Source organism: Hemiscyllium ocellatum, chromosome 12 (assembly GCF_020745735.1).
Source record: "Hemiscyllium ocellatum isolate sHemOce1 chromosome 12, sHemOce1.pat.X.cur, whole genome shotgun sequence".
NCBI classification, from domain to species: domain Eukaryota; kingdom Metazoa; phylum Chordata; class Chondrichthyes; order Orectolobiformes; family Hemiscylliidae; genus Hemiscyllium; species Hemiscyllium ocellatum.
In genome coordinates this window covers 70,285,170-70,302,325 of record NC_083412.1, presented here as the reverse complement: position 1 = coordinate 70,302,325, position 17,156 = coordinate 70,285,170, and the positions used below count along the sequence as shown (strand labels likewise).

Sequence of the window (17,156 nt, the reverse complement as noted above, 5' to 3'; positions counted from 1 at the left end):
CTATCCCTCAGTATCTTCTCCAGCAGCTTCTTTACCACTGACATCAGGCTCACCGGTCCATAAATACCTGGAGTATCCCTGCTGTCCTTCTTAAACAAGGGAACAACATTAGCAATTCTCCAGTCCTCCAGGACATCACCCGTGTTCACGGCTGCTGCAAAAATATCTGTTAAAATCCCAGCTATTTCCTCTCTTGCTTCCCTCAGTAACCTGGGTACATCCCATACGGACTTGTCTACCTCAATGCCTTTTAGAATACCCAAAACATCCTCCCTCCTTATGCTGACTTGACCTAGAGTACGTAAAGATCTATCCTTAACCTCAACATCTGTCATGTCCCTCTCCTCAGTGAATACCAATGCAAATTACTTGTTAAGAATTTCACCCATTTTCTCTGAATCCACACATAACTTTCTCCTTTGCCAACCCCCTCTCTAGTTATTGTCTTGCTCCTTATATATGAAAAAAAGGCTTTGGGATTTTCTTCAATCCTGTTTGCTAAAGATATCTCTTGACCCCTTTTAGCCCTCTTAATTCCTCGTTTCAGATTGGTCCTACATTCCAATATTCTTCCAAAGCTTTCTGTCTTTAGTATCCTAGACCTTATGTATGCATTCTTTCTCCTCTTCTCTTGTCTCTCAATTTCATCTGTCATCCATGGTTCCCTAACCTTACCATTTCAATCCCTCATTTTCGCAGGACCATATCTCTCCTGAACTCTAATCAATCTCTCTTTAAAAGCCTCCGAGATATCGAATGTGGATTTAGCTTCAAACAGCTGCTCCCAGTCTACATTCCCCAGCTCCTGCTGAATTTTGGTATAATAGTTGAAGCTGGAAAGGCTTAGCAGGGCTGGCAGCATCAGTGATGAGAAATCAGAGTTAACGCTTTTGCATCCGGTCACCCTTCCTCATTTCTGAGGAAGGGTCACCTGACCCAAAAGACTAACTCTGACTTCTCTTCACAGATGCAGCCAGACCAACTGAGCTTTTCCAGTATCTTCTGTTTTTGTTTCTGATTTTCTTTTGGTTTGTATAAATAAAATAGTCCCTTGCTTGTACAGAGCTTGAAAATTACTAAAAGAGGGACGTATTGCTAAAACCTTTCACCTTGCATTCATCCAAACAAATGCAAACTTGCTGCATTTCAAATTATCCAAACAATTTATACAATGGGGAAAAAGATTGGTTGGGAAGCCTACTTTGGCTGACATATTGCTGTGGAGAAAGCCGCAATCAACAATAAGTTCCTAAAGCCTTTGGGTAATTTTAAAAGGCATGGCCTGAACATATTCATTTTGTTGGAAAGGAATGTTCATTGTGCATGAATATACCTGGTACACTCTCTCTATACTGTACATGTGTAAAACAAAAAAGTTTTATTTTATTGCAGTTGTCTGTAGCCAACAATCGCCTAGTCCGGATGACAGGTGTAGCAAAGCTGATCAATTTGCGAGTCTTAAACTTGCCTAACAACAGTATTGGAAATGTGGAAAGCCTGAAGGACTTGGTTCATCTGGAGTGGCTGAACCTAGCTGGAAACAACATTAAGGTATTGTATGTTTATTTAATTAAATTTGAATTACCTCTACCCAACATAAAATGGTTTTGTTTTGCAGTATCATAACTTGAGGATTTTTTAATGTCAAATAAATACCAAAATGAAGTTAATTTGCATCATTTATGATTTTTTCTCCTTCTTTATCTCAAACTCTATACAGTTATATCAAACACAAGTAATAACAGCTGTGTGCAGTAGCCATTGCTTCTAATTGGCAGAAGGTGACTGGTGGTGTACTGCAAGAATCTGTGTTGGAGCCTCAATTATTCACTGTATATTCATTAATGATTGGATGATTGAACAGAGAAACCACACATTGTATTTTGTTGTTGGCTGAAAGCAAAATGGCATTGTAAGCAGCATAGATGGAAGTGTAATATTATATATATTGATAGATTAAATAAATTGACAAAATTGTGGAAAATGAATTTTAGTGGCAAATGTGAGGATATCCATTTTGAAGCCAAAACAATGAACAATGTACTTTGTAAATGTTGAAAAACGAAGAGCAATAGAGATCCAAAAAGGCATAGATATCGATTATTATGCATATCATTAAACAGTCAAGAACAAGTCCAGGAAACAAAGCGAAAAGCTAATGGAATACTACTCTCTTTATCGAGGAGTGGACACATGCTTTCGCTGTACAAAGCTAGATCAGTTCTGCAAAAATATGAGCAGTTCTTAGTGCCACACCTGAGGACTATTAGCCTTGGAGGAAGTGGAATATTGGCTTAATTGAATGACATCAGACATCAAGGGTTGTAGTCCCTGTAATTTAGAATGTTAAGTGTTGGTTTGATCAAATTTTAATGTAATAAAGGATACAAATAGAGCTGTAGAAAGGACTATTTCCTCTGCTCTTGGAATCCAGACCAAAGGAGCATAAACTAAAGAGCCAGACCTCTGGATTCAAATTAGAAAAGACCAGCACAAAGGGGGCTTTCTTTCACAAAAAGTAATTGAAGCTTGATTGGTTGATTTGAAATTTGATGATTTTTTGTAGGGCAAAGGAATTCATGGACATGGCGGCAAATATATAGAGTTCGGTCGCATATTCAGTCATGTTCTCATTGTATAAAGGAACAGGTTCAAGGGGATAAATAGTCTTTTGACCACGCATCTGTCATATGCTCCCTCTTCAATCTTTTACTTGCAGTTCGTTTCACCTTCATCAACAAAAATTGTTACTTCTTATCCTATTTCTTCATAAAGATGATCCTTTCTACCTTTGAACTACTGCTTGATTGCTTAAGCATCATTTCATTTTAATGTTGTGAGATTATGGTGTTATTACATTGTAAATTCCAGCCTAATCCATGACTGTCAGTTTGGATTTGCTGTTCCACTGGTGACTTTGTTCCCTAAATAATGTGACTCTAAAATCTTGACTTTACTAAGCTTTGCACCATTTGTTCTTACCCAGGATATTTCCAAGGCTTTGAAGGAAATGGTACAGTGAACCTTTCATCACTTTATTAACATATGACTTCAGTTGCAAAACTCTGCAGCTTCGTTAAATTGCTTTAAATATGGTGTAGTTGATAACTGTTTGATCATGGCAAGTCAGCAACCTTCAATGTTTTTTCAGTGCAGTGATCAAGTGGTCTCTTCCTGATACAATGAATATTTCAGAGACATTTCTTGTCAACTATCCAACCTCAGACATCACCATTACCATCTCTGGATAAGTTCTGTCCCACTGGCAGGACAGACCCAGCACAGTGGTAAGCAGTCAGGAGGGAGTTGGCCTGGGAATCCTTGACATCGATTTCGGATCCCATGAAGTCTCATGGCTTCAGGTTAAACATGGGCAAGGAAACTTCTTACTGGTTACCACATATCGTTCTCCTTTGGCTGATGAATCAGTACTCCTCCATATTGAACAACACTTGGAGGAAGCACTGAAAGTGGCAAGGGAGCAAAATGTACTCTGGATGGGGGATTTTAATGTCCACCACCAAGAGTGACTTGGCAACAGCTGGTCAGGTCCAAAAGGATATAACTGCTAGACTGGGTCTGTGGCTGGTGGTTAAGGAACCAATGAGGAAAAAAAACTTGAACTCATCCTTACTAATCTGCTGGCTGCAGAAGCATAGGTAAAAGTGACCACCGCATTGTCCTTGTGGAGATGAAGACCTGCCTTCACATTGAAAATAACTTCCATCGTGTCGTGTAGCACTATCACTGTGTTGAATGGGACAGATTTTGAACCAATCTAGCAGCTCAAGACTTGGCATCCATGAGGCACTGTGGGCAATCAACAGCAGCAGAACTGTACTCTAGCACTGATATCTACCTGTCAAATGTGGAAAATCATCCATGTATGACTTTGGCAAAATGCAGGATAGATCCAACCTGGTCAATTACTGCCCTGTTGGTCTACTCTCCCTTATCAGTCAAGTGATGGAAGGGGTCATCAGGTAGCGCTTGTATAAAAGCACCTGCTCACTAATGCTCAGTTTGGGTTCTGTCAGGGCCACACAGCTCCTGATCTCAGTACAGCCTTGGTCTAAACATAGACAAGGAGCTAAAATGAAGAGAGTTCAATGTCAAGAGAGCATTTGACTGAGTATGCCATCTAGGAGCCCTTGGAAAAATGGTTTGATATTCTGCTTCATGAGTAAGATTTTACTGAAAGTGGGTTTCCATGTTCCAAAAATATAGTTTATTTAATCAGTGTTCCAGAGACTATTGGGATGATTTACAATTTCCTTTGTAATCTGGCATGTTGTTTTGATTTTTACAGATGATGGAACCAGTCAATAACTGCTTGGCACTTCGACATTTAGATTTGTCAGACAACAATATTTCCCTGATAGGTGACCTATCAAAACTCTTGTCTCTGCGGGTAAGATATGCAAACAATAGTCGATCCTAATTTGAAATAATTGCTTTTTCAGGACAAGGTGGAAAACTTTACTCTTCCCCATAACAGTAAATCACATTTTTTTTCAAACAATATGTATGGAGCTATTTTGAAGAATATATCTGGAAAATATATATATATTTCTTTAACAGATACTGCTATTGCATGGAAATACTATCACCACACTCCGGTCTGCTTCTAGCCATCTGCCACCAGACTTGAACATCCTCTCTCTAGCTGAGAATGAGATTAGAGATCTAAATGAGGTACACCGCATTTAATTTCTTAGAAGTAATAATGCAAAACGTATATCATTCAGGTTGCTAAATAAATTTGTAACAGTAATGTCAAGTATTAGTACCAATCTATTTTTAGTTGTATTCTATATTTACATGGATGTAAGTTTGCTTACTGAGCTGGAAGGTTCATCTTCAGATGTTTTATCACCACATTAGGTAACATAATCAGTGAGCCTATGTTGAAGCATTGGTGTTCTAGAAAGAAAGTGGCTCACTAACACCAGTGCTTCACTGGAGGCTCACCGATGATGTTACCTAGTATGGTGATGAAACATCCGAAAATAAACCTTCCAGCTCAGTGAGCAAATTTACATCCAGAACCTCAACCTGAGCTACAAATCTTCTCAAAACTCACTAAAAATATTTTCATTCCAAATCAAATGTTTTTCGTTGCTAACAGAACGTCATGTCGTAATAAAGCTTCTTCCTTACCAATGCTTAAATGACGACAGATGTTTTCTATTAGGTTTCTTATCTTGGATTCCTTCATGAGTTGGAACAGCTGTCAATTATGAGCAATCCTTGTGTAATGGCTACCCCCTCCCTCCCTGGATTTGACTATAGACCATATATAGTCAGTTGGTGTTTAACCCTGCGGATTCTAGATGGTTATGTAATCTCACAGAAAGAGAGGTAAATGAAAATGTAGTTTCTGTTGAAGAATTATATGTGAAATTTATAAGACCTAAGACGTTCAGCTCAAAACCAAACCTTGTTCACTGAATATCTATTACACGGTAATGTTGTGCTTATGAAATAGGTTACTTTTTCTGCTAGTTTTTGTAACAAGTATTTTAGGTTTGTTACTGTAGTAGTTGGTCTCCTCAAGGACAATCCCTGAGGGCGGAGTCATATGACCTGCTAGTCTAATCAGGAACGGAACGAGGAATTGCCAACCAGATGAATCAGGGAATTAGGCATGTACTTTATAATGTCTTCTGTAAGTAAGTAATGTATTAAATCATTGCACTTTATAAGTTAATGGGCAGAGCTAACCTGTAAAGTTGTAGATATTAAATGATTAGCTGCAACATACAAGTTTGATATTAGGCTTTAACGTCAAAGAACCCCTACTGATGCTACTATAAGTTGAATTTGAGAAATGATTAATGCTATACGTATTAAGAATAGGTAGATGCTATAAATTCTCAATTGGTTAAAACTGAATTGAGACTTGTCAAACTTTTATTTACCAATGCAATGGTAAAACATCTTCAATCTAGATTTGATTGAAGTCCCAAAAGAGATAATGTGTTTACTTACAAATGCACTGTCCTACACAGATGCGCTTAATGTGCATTTTTCGTCTTGGCATGCTGTTTTCACATTGGATGAAAAAGCAGAAAATGCTGGAAGTAAGCTTCATGTCAGTCCAATATCTCGTTATTATTCGATTATTACCCTTCTATTCCTTATTGAAACAACAGACTTGAGGACTGCACTCATTTCTTGCACCCATGGAGGTCCTGGACACTCAGTTTCCAGACACTGTTATGTCATGCAACTTCTTTACATTATCTGTTTCCACTGTCCTGCCATAAGAAATGGACTCAAAGGAACCCAACTAGGTCAGTTAGTATACTCTACTTCGTTGCAACAACAAAAATTAAAGCAGATGTCTGGTTATTTCATGCAGCTTCCTGCACAGCATTGAATTAGATCCCAGTTTACGATGTTGCCAAATGATGAAGGTTTGTGGCTCGTTCCTGATGAAGGGCTTATACTCCGAAATGTCGATTCTTCGGCTCTGATCTCCAGCATCTGCAGTCCCCACTTTCTCCTGAATTTTACAGCCAAACAGGGGAAGATAAATTGTAAATATCAGCTTCCTAAATTTTTATCTATCCTGCAAAAAGAGACCAGGAAATATTTCATTCTCACACCATGGGTTTCATTGAAAAGGCAATAACTTATTGCCCATTTCTAGTTGCCCTAAGAAAAAGTGAGTGAGCTGCCTTTGTGAACTGTCAAGTCCTTATTATCAACATTCTCCCAAATGAATATATTCTTTACATGATGCAATTTTTATTGTCTGCTCTGTATGATGCTATAACACAGGGTACTACTTAGTAAGTGAAATGCTCTTCAGAAGAAGAAATTGATTGTTCAAATATCTTTTTCAATGTGGATCTTGGTGCTACAGTTTTTCAAAATGTCTTTTAAGCAGCCATGTACAATATAAGCTGAAAAATGTGTTGCTGGAAAAGTGCAGCAGGTCAGGTAGCATCAAAGGAGCAGGAGAATCGAAGTTTCGGGCATATTCCCTTCTTCAGGAATGAGGAGGGTGTGCCAAGCAGGCTAAGATAAAAGGTAGGGAGGAGGGACTTGGGGGAGGGGCGTAGGGAATGCGATAGGTGGAAGGAGGTTAAGGTGAGGATGATTGGCCGGAGAGGGGGTGGGGGCGGAGAGGTCGGGAAGAAGATTGCAGGTTAGGAAGGTGGTGCTGAATCCGAGGGTTGGGACTGAGAAAAGGTGGGGGGGAAGGGAAATGAAGTTGGAGAAATCTGCATTCATCCCTTGTGGTTGGAGGGTTTCTAGGCGGAAGATGAGGCGCTCTTCCTCCAGGCGTTGTGTTGCCATGGTCTGGCGATGGAGGAGGCCAAGGACCTGCATGTCCTTGCAGGGGGAGTTAAAGTGTTCAGCCACGAGGTGGTTGGGTTGATTGGTGCGGGTGTCCCAGAGGTGTTCTCTGAAACATTTTGCAAGTAGGCGGCCTGTCTCCCCAATGTATAGGAGGCCACGTCGGGTGCAGCGGATGCAGTAAATGATGTGTGTGGAGGTGCAGGTGAATTTGTGACGGATGTGGAAGGATCCCTTGTGGCCTTGGAGGAAGTGAGGGGGGGAGGTGTGGGCACAAGTTTTGCATTTCTTGCGGTTGCAGGGGAAGGTGCCGGGAGTGGAGGTTGGGTTGGTGAGGGGTGTGGACCTAATGAGGGAGTGGTCTTTACAGAACACTGATAAGGGAGGGGAGGAAAATATATCCTTGATGGCGGGGTCTGTTTGGAGCTGGTGGAAATGACGTTTACTATAAACCAACCGACTCCCTCAGCTCCCTAGAGTACCTCCTCCCACCCTGGCTACTGTAAAAACGCCATCCCATATTCCCAATTCCTTCACCTCCGCCACATCTGCTCCCAGGAGGACCAATTCCAATACCGAACAACCCAGATGGCCTCCTTCTTCAAAGACCGTAATTTCCCCTCAGACATGGTTGATGATGCTCTCCACCACATCTCCTCCACTTCCCGCTGCTCCGCCCTTGAAGCCCGCCCCGCCAATCACCACCAGGACAGAACCACACTAGTCCTCACCTATCACCCCACCAACCTCCAGACACATCGTATCATCCTTTGTCATTTCCGCCACCTCCAAACAGACCCCACCACCAAGGATATATTTCCCTCCCCTCCCCTATCAGCGTTCTGGAAAGAGCACTCTCTCCACGACTCCCTCGTCAGGTCCACATGCCCCACCAACCCAACCTCCACTCCCAGCACCTTCCCTTGCAACCGCAAGAAATGCAAAACTTGCGCCCACACCTCCCCTCTCACTTCCCTTCAAGGCCACAAGGGATCCTTCCATATCCGTCACAAATTCACCTGCACCTCCACACACATCATTTACTGCATCCACTGCACCCGATGTGGCCTCCTATACATTGGAGAGACAGGCTGGCTACTTGCGGAATGTTTCAGAGAACACCTCTGGGACACTGCAACCAACCAACCCAACCGCCTTGTGGCTCAACACTTCAACTACCCCTCCCACTCCACCAACGACATGCAGGTCCTTGGCCTCCTCCATCGCCAGACCATGACAACATGATGCCTGGAGGAAGAGCGCTTCATCTTCCGCCTAGAAACCCTTCAACCACAAGGGATGAATGCAGATTTCTCCAACTTCCTCATTTCCCCTCCACCCCCCCCCAGCCTTTTCTCAATCTCAACCCTCGGACTCAGCACCGCCTCCTTGACCTGCAGTCTTCTTCCCGACCTCTCCGCGCCCACCCCCTCTCCGGCCTATCACCCTCCCCTTAACCTTCTTCCACCTATCGCATTCCCAATGCCCCTCCCCCAACTCCCTCCTCCCTACCTTTTATCTTAGCTTGATTGGCACACCCTCCTCATACCTGAAGAAGGGCTTATGCCCGAAACGTCGATTCTCCTGCTCCTTTGATGCTGCCTGACCTGCTGCGCTTTTCCAGCAACACATTTTCAGCTCTGATCTCCAGTATCTGCTGTCCTCACTTTCTCTTTGTACAACATAAGCAATATTCCTCAAATTGCTTTCTCTGTGAAGCACTAGAGGATTTTCAGTGTGCTTAAATGATTTCCAATTCCATGACAGTAATATTAGTTAGCCGCTAGGTCTTAATCCTTATAGTTGCAGATACATGCCATTTGGCCCATTAATTCTGCACCAACCCTCCAAAGAGCATCCTGCCCGGTCACAACCCCTCACCTTATCTTGTTACACCATATTTACCGCAGTTCGTTCACCTAGCCTGCTGATCCCTTAACACTGCAATACGATGTAGTATGGCCAATCCACATAATCTGCGCATGTTTGGACTGTGGGAGGAAGCCTGAGTATCCAGCAAAAATACAAGCAGAACCCGACGAATGTGCAAACTCCACACAGACTGTCACCTAAGGCTGGAATTGAATGCAGGTCCCTGGCGCTGTGAGAGCAACAGTGCTAACCAATGTGCCACCATATCACAAAGGACTTGACCGCCACCTTGGTAACTGGTATTTTGTGGTAGATGAGCTTCAGTAGCCCTTCAGTTGTATTGAGAAGTAATGAGACTTTTTGAAGAGACTTTTTGAGTGGAAGTGAGGAACATCACAAATATACTGAATGACATTATACAATCTACCTTGTTCTGTTTCAGTCTCAAAGCAGAGTGGCTTTATAGTCAAGGGAAAGGCCGATCATTTCGACCTGGTCAGCATGTGCAGTTGGTTCAATATTTGGCATCAGTTTGTCCTCTCACGTCAACTCCAGCACTACAATCTGCAGAGGATGCTAAACTTGAAAAAATCCTAAGTAAACAGAGGTAAAAAGTTGCACCCACCATCTAAAAGTGGCCAAATGGTTTGTGTAGATATATACAAACAATGGATAATCAGTCCATTTTAAAATTTTCTCTTTTTACTGGAAGGAGTGTATTTGCATACTGAATTTACAAATGTTTTATACACTGATATTAATAGCGGTTATACGTACCTATATATGTAGAAATAATGCGTGTCTGCATATACATGCACACAAATACAGATATATCCAAATGTTTACATTTAAACACGAGCCTGTACCAGTATCTTCCATTTAAAGCACTTTCTAATAGCGTGTTTCATTATCACACAAAGCACAAAAATATTGGAGCTCCATTTTCATTCAGCATGGGTATTGAGCATGTGCCAAGAACTATTTTGTATTTACACTTGATCAAGCCTGTTTTCTTAAGCATACAGCTTTTTCGCTCTACTGCTCTCGACCACCTGCCCCTCATTGTGAGTAAGGACTTGGGAGATGATTGTGAGCAGGAAGGGGAGAGTAGGGGATTTGGAAAGGTAAAGTAATGAGAAAAATGTGTAGATTGGTACGGTGGTAGGTTTGCAAGTGGTTCTGGAGAGGGGCAAGGTGGGACGGTGTGAATCCATAAGAAGATGGAGGAGAGTGAGTGAGACAAACGAGGAAATGAATAAGCAGAAGGGTGTGAGGAGTTCGGTATAGGGTGTCACAAAGCTGGTCCCTTTTTTTTCTAAAAGCTGTTCCTTTCTCAAGGATACTGTGACCTTGATTTTTTTTCAAAGGGGTGATAAAACTCTCCTGGCTCCAAGGTGACTAGTTAGGTACAGAGATGAAAAAGGATTTTGAGAGGCCTTTTGTTTGTATGTAACCAGATGGGACTTCAGGCCAAAGTAACCTATATAATGAAAGGGGAGTGGTCAATTCTCTTGCTGAGCAGTTCAGTCCAGAACTAGTTAGGAGTTCAGCTGTGTGGAAACAGGCTCTCTCTCTCTCTCTCTCTCTCTCTCTCTCTCTCTCCTTCTGCCCTCCTAACTTAAACCTGAAAGCATTTTTTCCATTTCTACTGTTTTTTTAAGCAGGTTTGCTTATTGGGACTGTTGTGTATATTCAGAATAGCATAATTGAGTCTAGTTTGGACAGATTGAATTCTGTAGGGGTTCTTTATTCTGTTCTTTGTGTTTCATTGTGAATAAATTTTTGTCTGTTTTTAAAACCTAGTAGTCAACCTAGCTATCTTGCTCCAGGTAATTTTCACTTTACACTTGCCAAAACAAATTGCAAAGTTATGGTCTAGGCTGCCTGCTTAAGAATGTTCTGATGGTCTGGCCCAGTCCATAACAAGACTAGCAGCATGGGACAAGTGAGCCAGGAGAACATAGCAGCAGGTGGGAGATGAAATATTAGTATGAGCAATTTGAAAGAGGATTTTGGACCTGTTAGGCTTAAGGCAACCAATAAGCTTGTTAATGTAAAAATTACAAGTCGAGAAAGTGAACCCACGTTTATTGCATGGTTCCTTATATTTTCTTTCAACAAGCCATTTTTAGGAACGCATTGGGAGTGCTGAATGTAAGATAATTTATGCACATTTCCATATAAGTAATATAAAAATGTACCCTTGGCTCTTGATAGATATGTGTGCACAGAATTCCATTACAGAATATGACTATTTAATCTATGCTAATCTTTCAGAACAATAATGTCAGATATTTTTGTGAAATATTAAGGTGATTGCCTCAATACAGTCTATCTGTTTGTCTAATGTCATGTCAAAAATGGACAAAATCCAATTCATTCTATTAATCTCTTACTACCCAGACTTACAACTCTAATTCCTGATTTTTATTCACCTGCCCAGCAGTACATTCAGACTGAATCTGAGTGGACATAACCTCAATCTTTTTTTTTTGATCCTAAATTGTTTTCTATTTGTCTCCAAAACAATCTGTTTCCATTGCTGCAGCTTTCTTAATATCTTGAAATGCTTACCTAGTATTGTATTGGTCACTTGTAGGTTTGGCCAATCCAATGTTCCCACTTGACCCCGCCTCCCCCATTTCCACCCTTCATTATTTACAGCTCATTTAAATGTCACTGCCAATATTTCATTTTTCACAAAGTCTCACTCCTCGTTATTTCTGTCATGTTAATTTCTATTAGTTTCCCATTACAAAATATGCTGGCCAAAGTCTGTATTAAGAATAAAGGTGAAGTGAATACAGTAGTACTCTCCACTATTAGGGACTAATTCAGACAGCAATCTCTTGAGTTTTCACACACATGGTTAAACGTGCAGGGAATCCTTAAGTTGCTATCAGATTTGATCTTGCTACTGAGATTTGTTCCACAATACGTCACCAATTTACGTAGCATTAGAATATGTATACAGGTGTGAAGTAAAGCTGCTTGCCCCTTAACAAAAATGTTAGAGAGCTTGTGCAGTTTTTTCAATGTATTTGAAATAGAATCCTAGAGCTGTACAGCATAGAGACAAACCCTTCGGTCCATCTCGTCCATTCCGACCAGATGTCCTAAGTTAATCTAGACCCAATTGCCAGAATTCAACCAATATCCCTCTTAAACCCTTCCTGTTCATACACCCATCCAGATGCCTTTTAAATGTTGTAATTGGTTCCCCCCAACCTCCACTACTTTCTCTGACAGCTCATTCCATATACACGCCACCCTCTCTGTGAAAAAGTTGCCCCTTGGATCCTCTATAAATCTTTCCCCTCTCACCCTAAACCTATGCCTTCTAGTTTTGTATTGTCTTACCCTAGGGAAAAGACCTTGTCTGTTCACCATATCCATGCCCCTCATGATTTTATAAACTTCTATAAGGTCACCCCTCAGCCTCCAATGCTCCAGGGAAAACAGCCCCATCCTATTCAGCCTCTCTCTCTGTAGCTCAAACCCTCCAACTCTGGTAATATCCTTGAAAATCTTTTCTGAGCCTTTCAACACATTCTTCCTACAGCAGAGAGACCAAACTTGCACTCCATATTACAAAAATGTCCTAACCAATGTCCTCTCAACTCCTGTACTCAATGCACTGATCAATAAAGGCAAGCATACTACTTCACAATCTTATCTACCTGGGACTCCACTTTCAAGAAACTATGAACCTGCACTCCAAGATTGTTTTGTTCAGCAACACTCCCCAGGTCCTTATCATTAAGTGTATAAGTCCTGCTCTGATCTGCCTTTCCAAAATGCTGTACCTCACATTTATCTAAATTAAACTCCCATCTGCCACTTTTTGGCCTATCTGATTAAGGTCCAGTTGTAAACTGTGGAAAGTGCCTTCACCGTCCACTACACCACCAATTTTGGTGTAATCTGCAAACTTATTAACCATACCTCCTATGTTCAAAAATGTTGATTTTTAAGGTGTTGTGCCTCATTCATCAAAGTTTAATTGTTGTTAGAAATATTTACTCTTTCTTTTTACTTTATATTTCTATCAACCCCATCTGTATATCTCTATTTAGCTTTCATACTATGAATTAAGTATGCAAGTTCATATTTCCTGATTTAGATTCCACTTGAAATTATTCCCTGTCTTGTTCACATGCTGCAAATCCTGTTTAGAGGGCAACATTCTGCTTAAGATCATTTATGCTACATGGTTGTTAATCTCTGCTGTTCCTTTGCTGATGATTGCATGAAATGGGCCATTCAATTGTTTATGGATCCTTCATACTTCTGAATTCTACTCCAGACGTGGTAATCTGCTGTTTGCCAAAATCCCATCTATTTCAAGTTGGTTAATGTAACTTTCTTGGACTTTAGCCTCACATTCTGGAATGTTCTGTCAAAAGTCTTGCAAACCTTCTGTCCCTTTTAAACTCCATCCTTAAAACCTGTCTCTGTCTTCAGTGATGTCTACTAACTCCTATCCTATTGGTAGTTAACCTCAGTTTCCATCATGTCAAGTGCTTTGGGGAACACTTTATTTTCAGGAAGCAATGTTAATTGAATTTATTGATTACCTTAACAATTATTACCTGTGGGATTGCAGTTTGTAGAAATAAAATAAAGGGAAATTTTGTACCTCAATATGTAGGTTTGAGGTCAATGTTGGAGAGTATAGTCTTCAAGAGGATAATGCTCTACATCATACGTATATTAAAATCAAATAGTTGGAATTTTATGAATTTGAGAGTAAGTAATAGCAATTAAGCAGTAGCTTAGTTTCAACTACTCTAAAATTTGTTCCACTGAAAATTTCCTTCCATAATTAAATGTCTGGTGCAGAGATTTCCTAAAGACTAAGGCATCTGGAAAATGATTTGAATACTAAGGTCCAATTATATAACGTGATATCAAGTGTTTTCAATGGCAATTACAGTGATCATAAAATCAATGCAGTGAATGGAATAAATTCACTTTGTTTTACATTGCACCATTTGCGGGACTTGTGAAAGTTGTTTGGCTCATTGAGTCCATGTCTGCTCTCCATGGAGCAGTCCATTCGGTTCAACTCCCTGCTCAATCCCACTAATGCTACAAGACTTTTTCTCATGAGCCAATCCGGTTTCCTATTAAAATCATCAAATATCTTTGCTTTCACCTTGTCAACTGTGAGTTCTAGATCATAATCACTCAGTGCATTATGAAAATACTCTTTCAATCACTCTGTTGCCCAAGACCAGTATGAAAAAATTAACAGGCCTCAGCTGGTGTTCTGTGTGTTGTTCTGGTTGCCACGGTATGGGAAGGATATATTTACACTAGAGAGATGCAGAAGAGATTCACTAGGATGTTATCTGTGCAATGGCAATTCAGTTATATACAGCGACTAGATAGGCTGGAGTTATTTTCCTTAGAGCAAAGAATACTGAAGGGGGAAAGTTCTGAGGGGCATACATTGTGGAATTAGGAGCAACTTTTCCCCTTTAAAAGGGTCAATAACCATGGGGCACAGTATGTAGATAAGGAGCTGGAGATGTAAAGAGGTTTAGAGGAAAGAATTTTTCATCAAGGGGTTGTGGGTATTTGGAACTCCTTGCCTGAAAGAGTGGTAGAAGCAGGAATCCTCAAAACACTTAAGAACTTTTTAGATGAGAACTTGAAATGTACTAGCATATACACCAAGGATCAAGTGCTAGAAAATGGGATTAGGATTATTGGACATTTGATGACTCGTGCGGATACGATGGAATGGGCTGTAAAAACAAATTCTATGACCTTAAGTTGGTACTCCATAATCCTTGTGTGTTATCAGCTAATAGGATTTTTTTCCTTTGATCTTGTAGACCTCCATCAAATCTTGTTAAATCCTCCTTTATTCCATGGAGGAAAAGCCCAGTTTTTTCATCCTAACTTTGTAGTTAAAATTCCTCCCTCTGAATTACTCTGGTAAATCTCTTACGCACCCACTCAAAAAGCCTCACATCCTTTCTCATGTGCACTGATTAGTACTGGATGCAATGTTCTAGCTGGAGCTTAACCAGACACTTCCAGAAGTTCATTTTGACTTGGCTGCTTTTGTAGTCAATGCCTCTTTTTGCAAAGCCCAAGATTCTGGGCAGCTTATTTTGTTTTCTTGGTCTGATGCTAGGCTTCACCAAATGGAGCTTCTGGAGAAGTTCCAGAATAGCAGCCATATTTCACAATCAAGTCCAACCCGAGAATTGTCATTTCAGAGTGAACGCAACAGCCCAACTCAAAGTTGTGATGGTCATAATGTAAAAGGTAAGAATCCACAAATTTACAGTAGCTGAAAAATGATTGAAGTATGTTTGAATGTGTGGCCCTTCCATTTTATTTGCACTGGGATGCAATGTTTTTGATTTTATGTTTAAATTAGTTTATAACCCCTGTGTCTCTAGCATTTGATGAATTTAATGTGATATAGGAGCTTTGCAGCAATCTGTTGGGTTAAATGATTTCTGACAACTCAACTCAAAATGGTTCGATACCTAGTAGAAATAGAACAAACTTAATGAGAAAGATCTTTAATATGGTCACAGACAGTAGGCTTATGCTTCAATTTAGCTCCTATGCAGTCAGGAAGCAAATAGCTGAATGGATAATGAATTATCTTAAAAGAGCACAAAGAATTATGATAACCATAGTCATTCAGATCGGAAGAAAATAGAACATGGTGTTCTACAAGCATCAGCATAATTTACATTAATCCTTAGTACTGAGTAACTTAGTATCAGAATTTACAGATGATACCAAAGTAGGGAGAGGGAATGAAACAAAAATGCTATGTAATACGAGATAAAACAATTGCCACTTACATCCAAGTTTTGTAATGAGCCTTAACAAATAAATGTGGGATGCTGAATTTTGGAAAGGCAAATCAGGGCAGGTCTTGTATGTTTAATGGTAAGTTTCTGGGAAATGTTGTTGAACAAAGAGACCTTGGAATGCAGGTTCATAGCTCGTTGAAAGTAGAGTCACAGGCAATAGGATAGTGAAGAATGCATTTGGTATGCTTTTCTTATTGGTCTGAGCATTGAGTATAAGAATTGTGAGGTCATATTGTGGCTGTACAGGACATTGGTTAGGCCACTTGTGGAATATTGTCTGCAATTCTGGTCTCGCTGGTATAGGAAGGATGTTGTGAAACTTGAAAGGGTTCAGAAAAGATTTACAAGGATGTTGTCAGGATTGGAGGGTTTAAACTATAGGGAGAGGCTGAATACACTGGGTCTGTTTTCCCTAAACCGTCGGAGGCTGAGGGGGGGACAGAGGTCTATAAAATCGTGAGGGGCATGAATAGGGTAAATAGACAAAGTCTTTTCCTTGGGGTGGGGGAGTCCAGAACTAGAGGGCAAAGGTTTAAGGTGAGGGGAGAAAGATTTAAAAGAGACCTAAGGGGCAACTTTTTCACGGAGAAGGTATTGCATGTATGGAATGAGCTGCCAGAAGAAATGGTAGAGGCTGGTACAATTACATTTAAAAGGCATCTGGATAGGCATACGAATAAGATGGGTTTTGTGGGGTATGAGTTAAAAGCTGGCAAATGGGACTAGAATGAGATTAGGATATCTGGTTGGCATTGACAAATTGGACCAAAGGGTCTATTTCCGTGCTGTACATCTCTGTAACTTTAATATGTTTTCATAGGGAAAATAGAAACAAAATCTATATATCAGAAAATAATAAACCTGGAGTAGAAGAGCATAGCGAGCTAGCACTCATTAGCAACAGCATTAGAATTGAACAAAGTATTAAATATATGCAGTTATGAATTGCCATAATCCAATCGAACGATGAAATAGGTTTGTGTGGGTTAGATGATCCATTCCTGTTCTTGTGCTTTCCCCAAGTCTGAAACAGGGCATGTTCGAATGAATCCGATTAGTAGCATCAATTCTTGAAAGATTGCGTACGACAGAGAATTTCAAACTTCTAATCAGGGAGATGTGTTGATG

General features: G+C 40.4%; 1 protein-coding gene across 1 annotated transcript in view; it reads left to right on the top strand.

Moving 5' to 3' along the window:
• The window catches only part of cep97 (centrosomal protein 97), a 47,754-nt gene that overhangs the window by 18,965 nt on the left and 11,633 nt on the right, over nucleotides 1–17,156 (top strand). Inside the window, exons 3-8 of the mRNA XM_060833658.1 lie at nucleotides 1,393–1,551; nucleotides 4,310–4,411; nucleotides 4,582–4,695; nucleotides 5,195–5,361; nucleotides 9,623–9,787; nucleotides 15,329–15,462. Of these exons, the coding sequence (XP_060689641.1) occupies nucleotides 1,393–1,551; nucleotides 4,310–4,411; nucleotides 4,582–4,695; nucleotides 5,195–5,361; nucleotides 9,623–9,787; nucleotides 15,329–15,462 (841 nt within the window). The remainder of the gene's footprint in view (nucleotides 1–1,392; nucleotides 1,552–4,309; nucleotides 4,412–4,581; nucleotides 4,696–5,194; nucleotides 5,362–9,622; nucleotides 9,788–15,328; nucleotides 15,463–17,156) is intronic.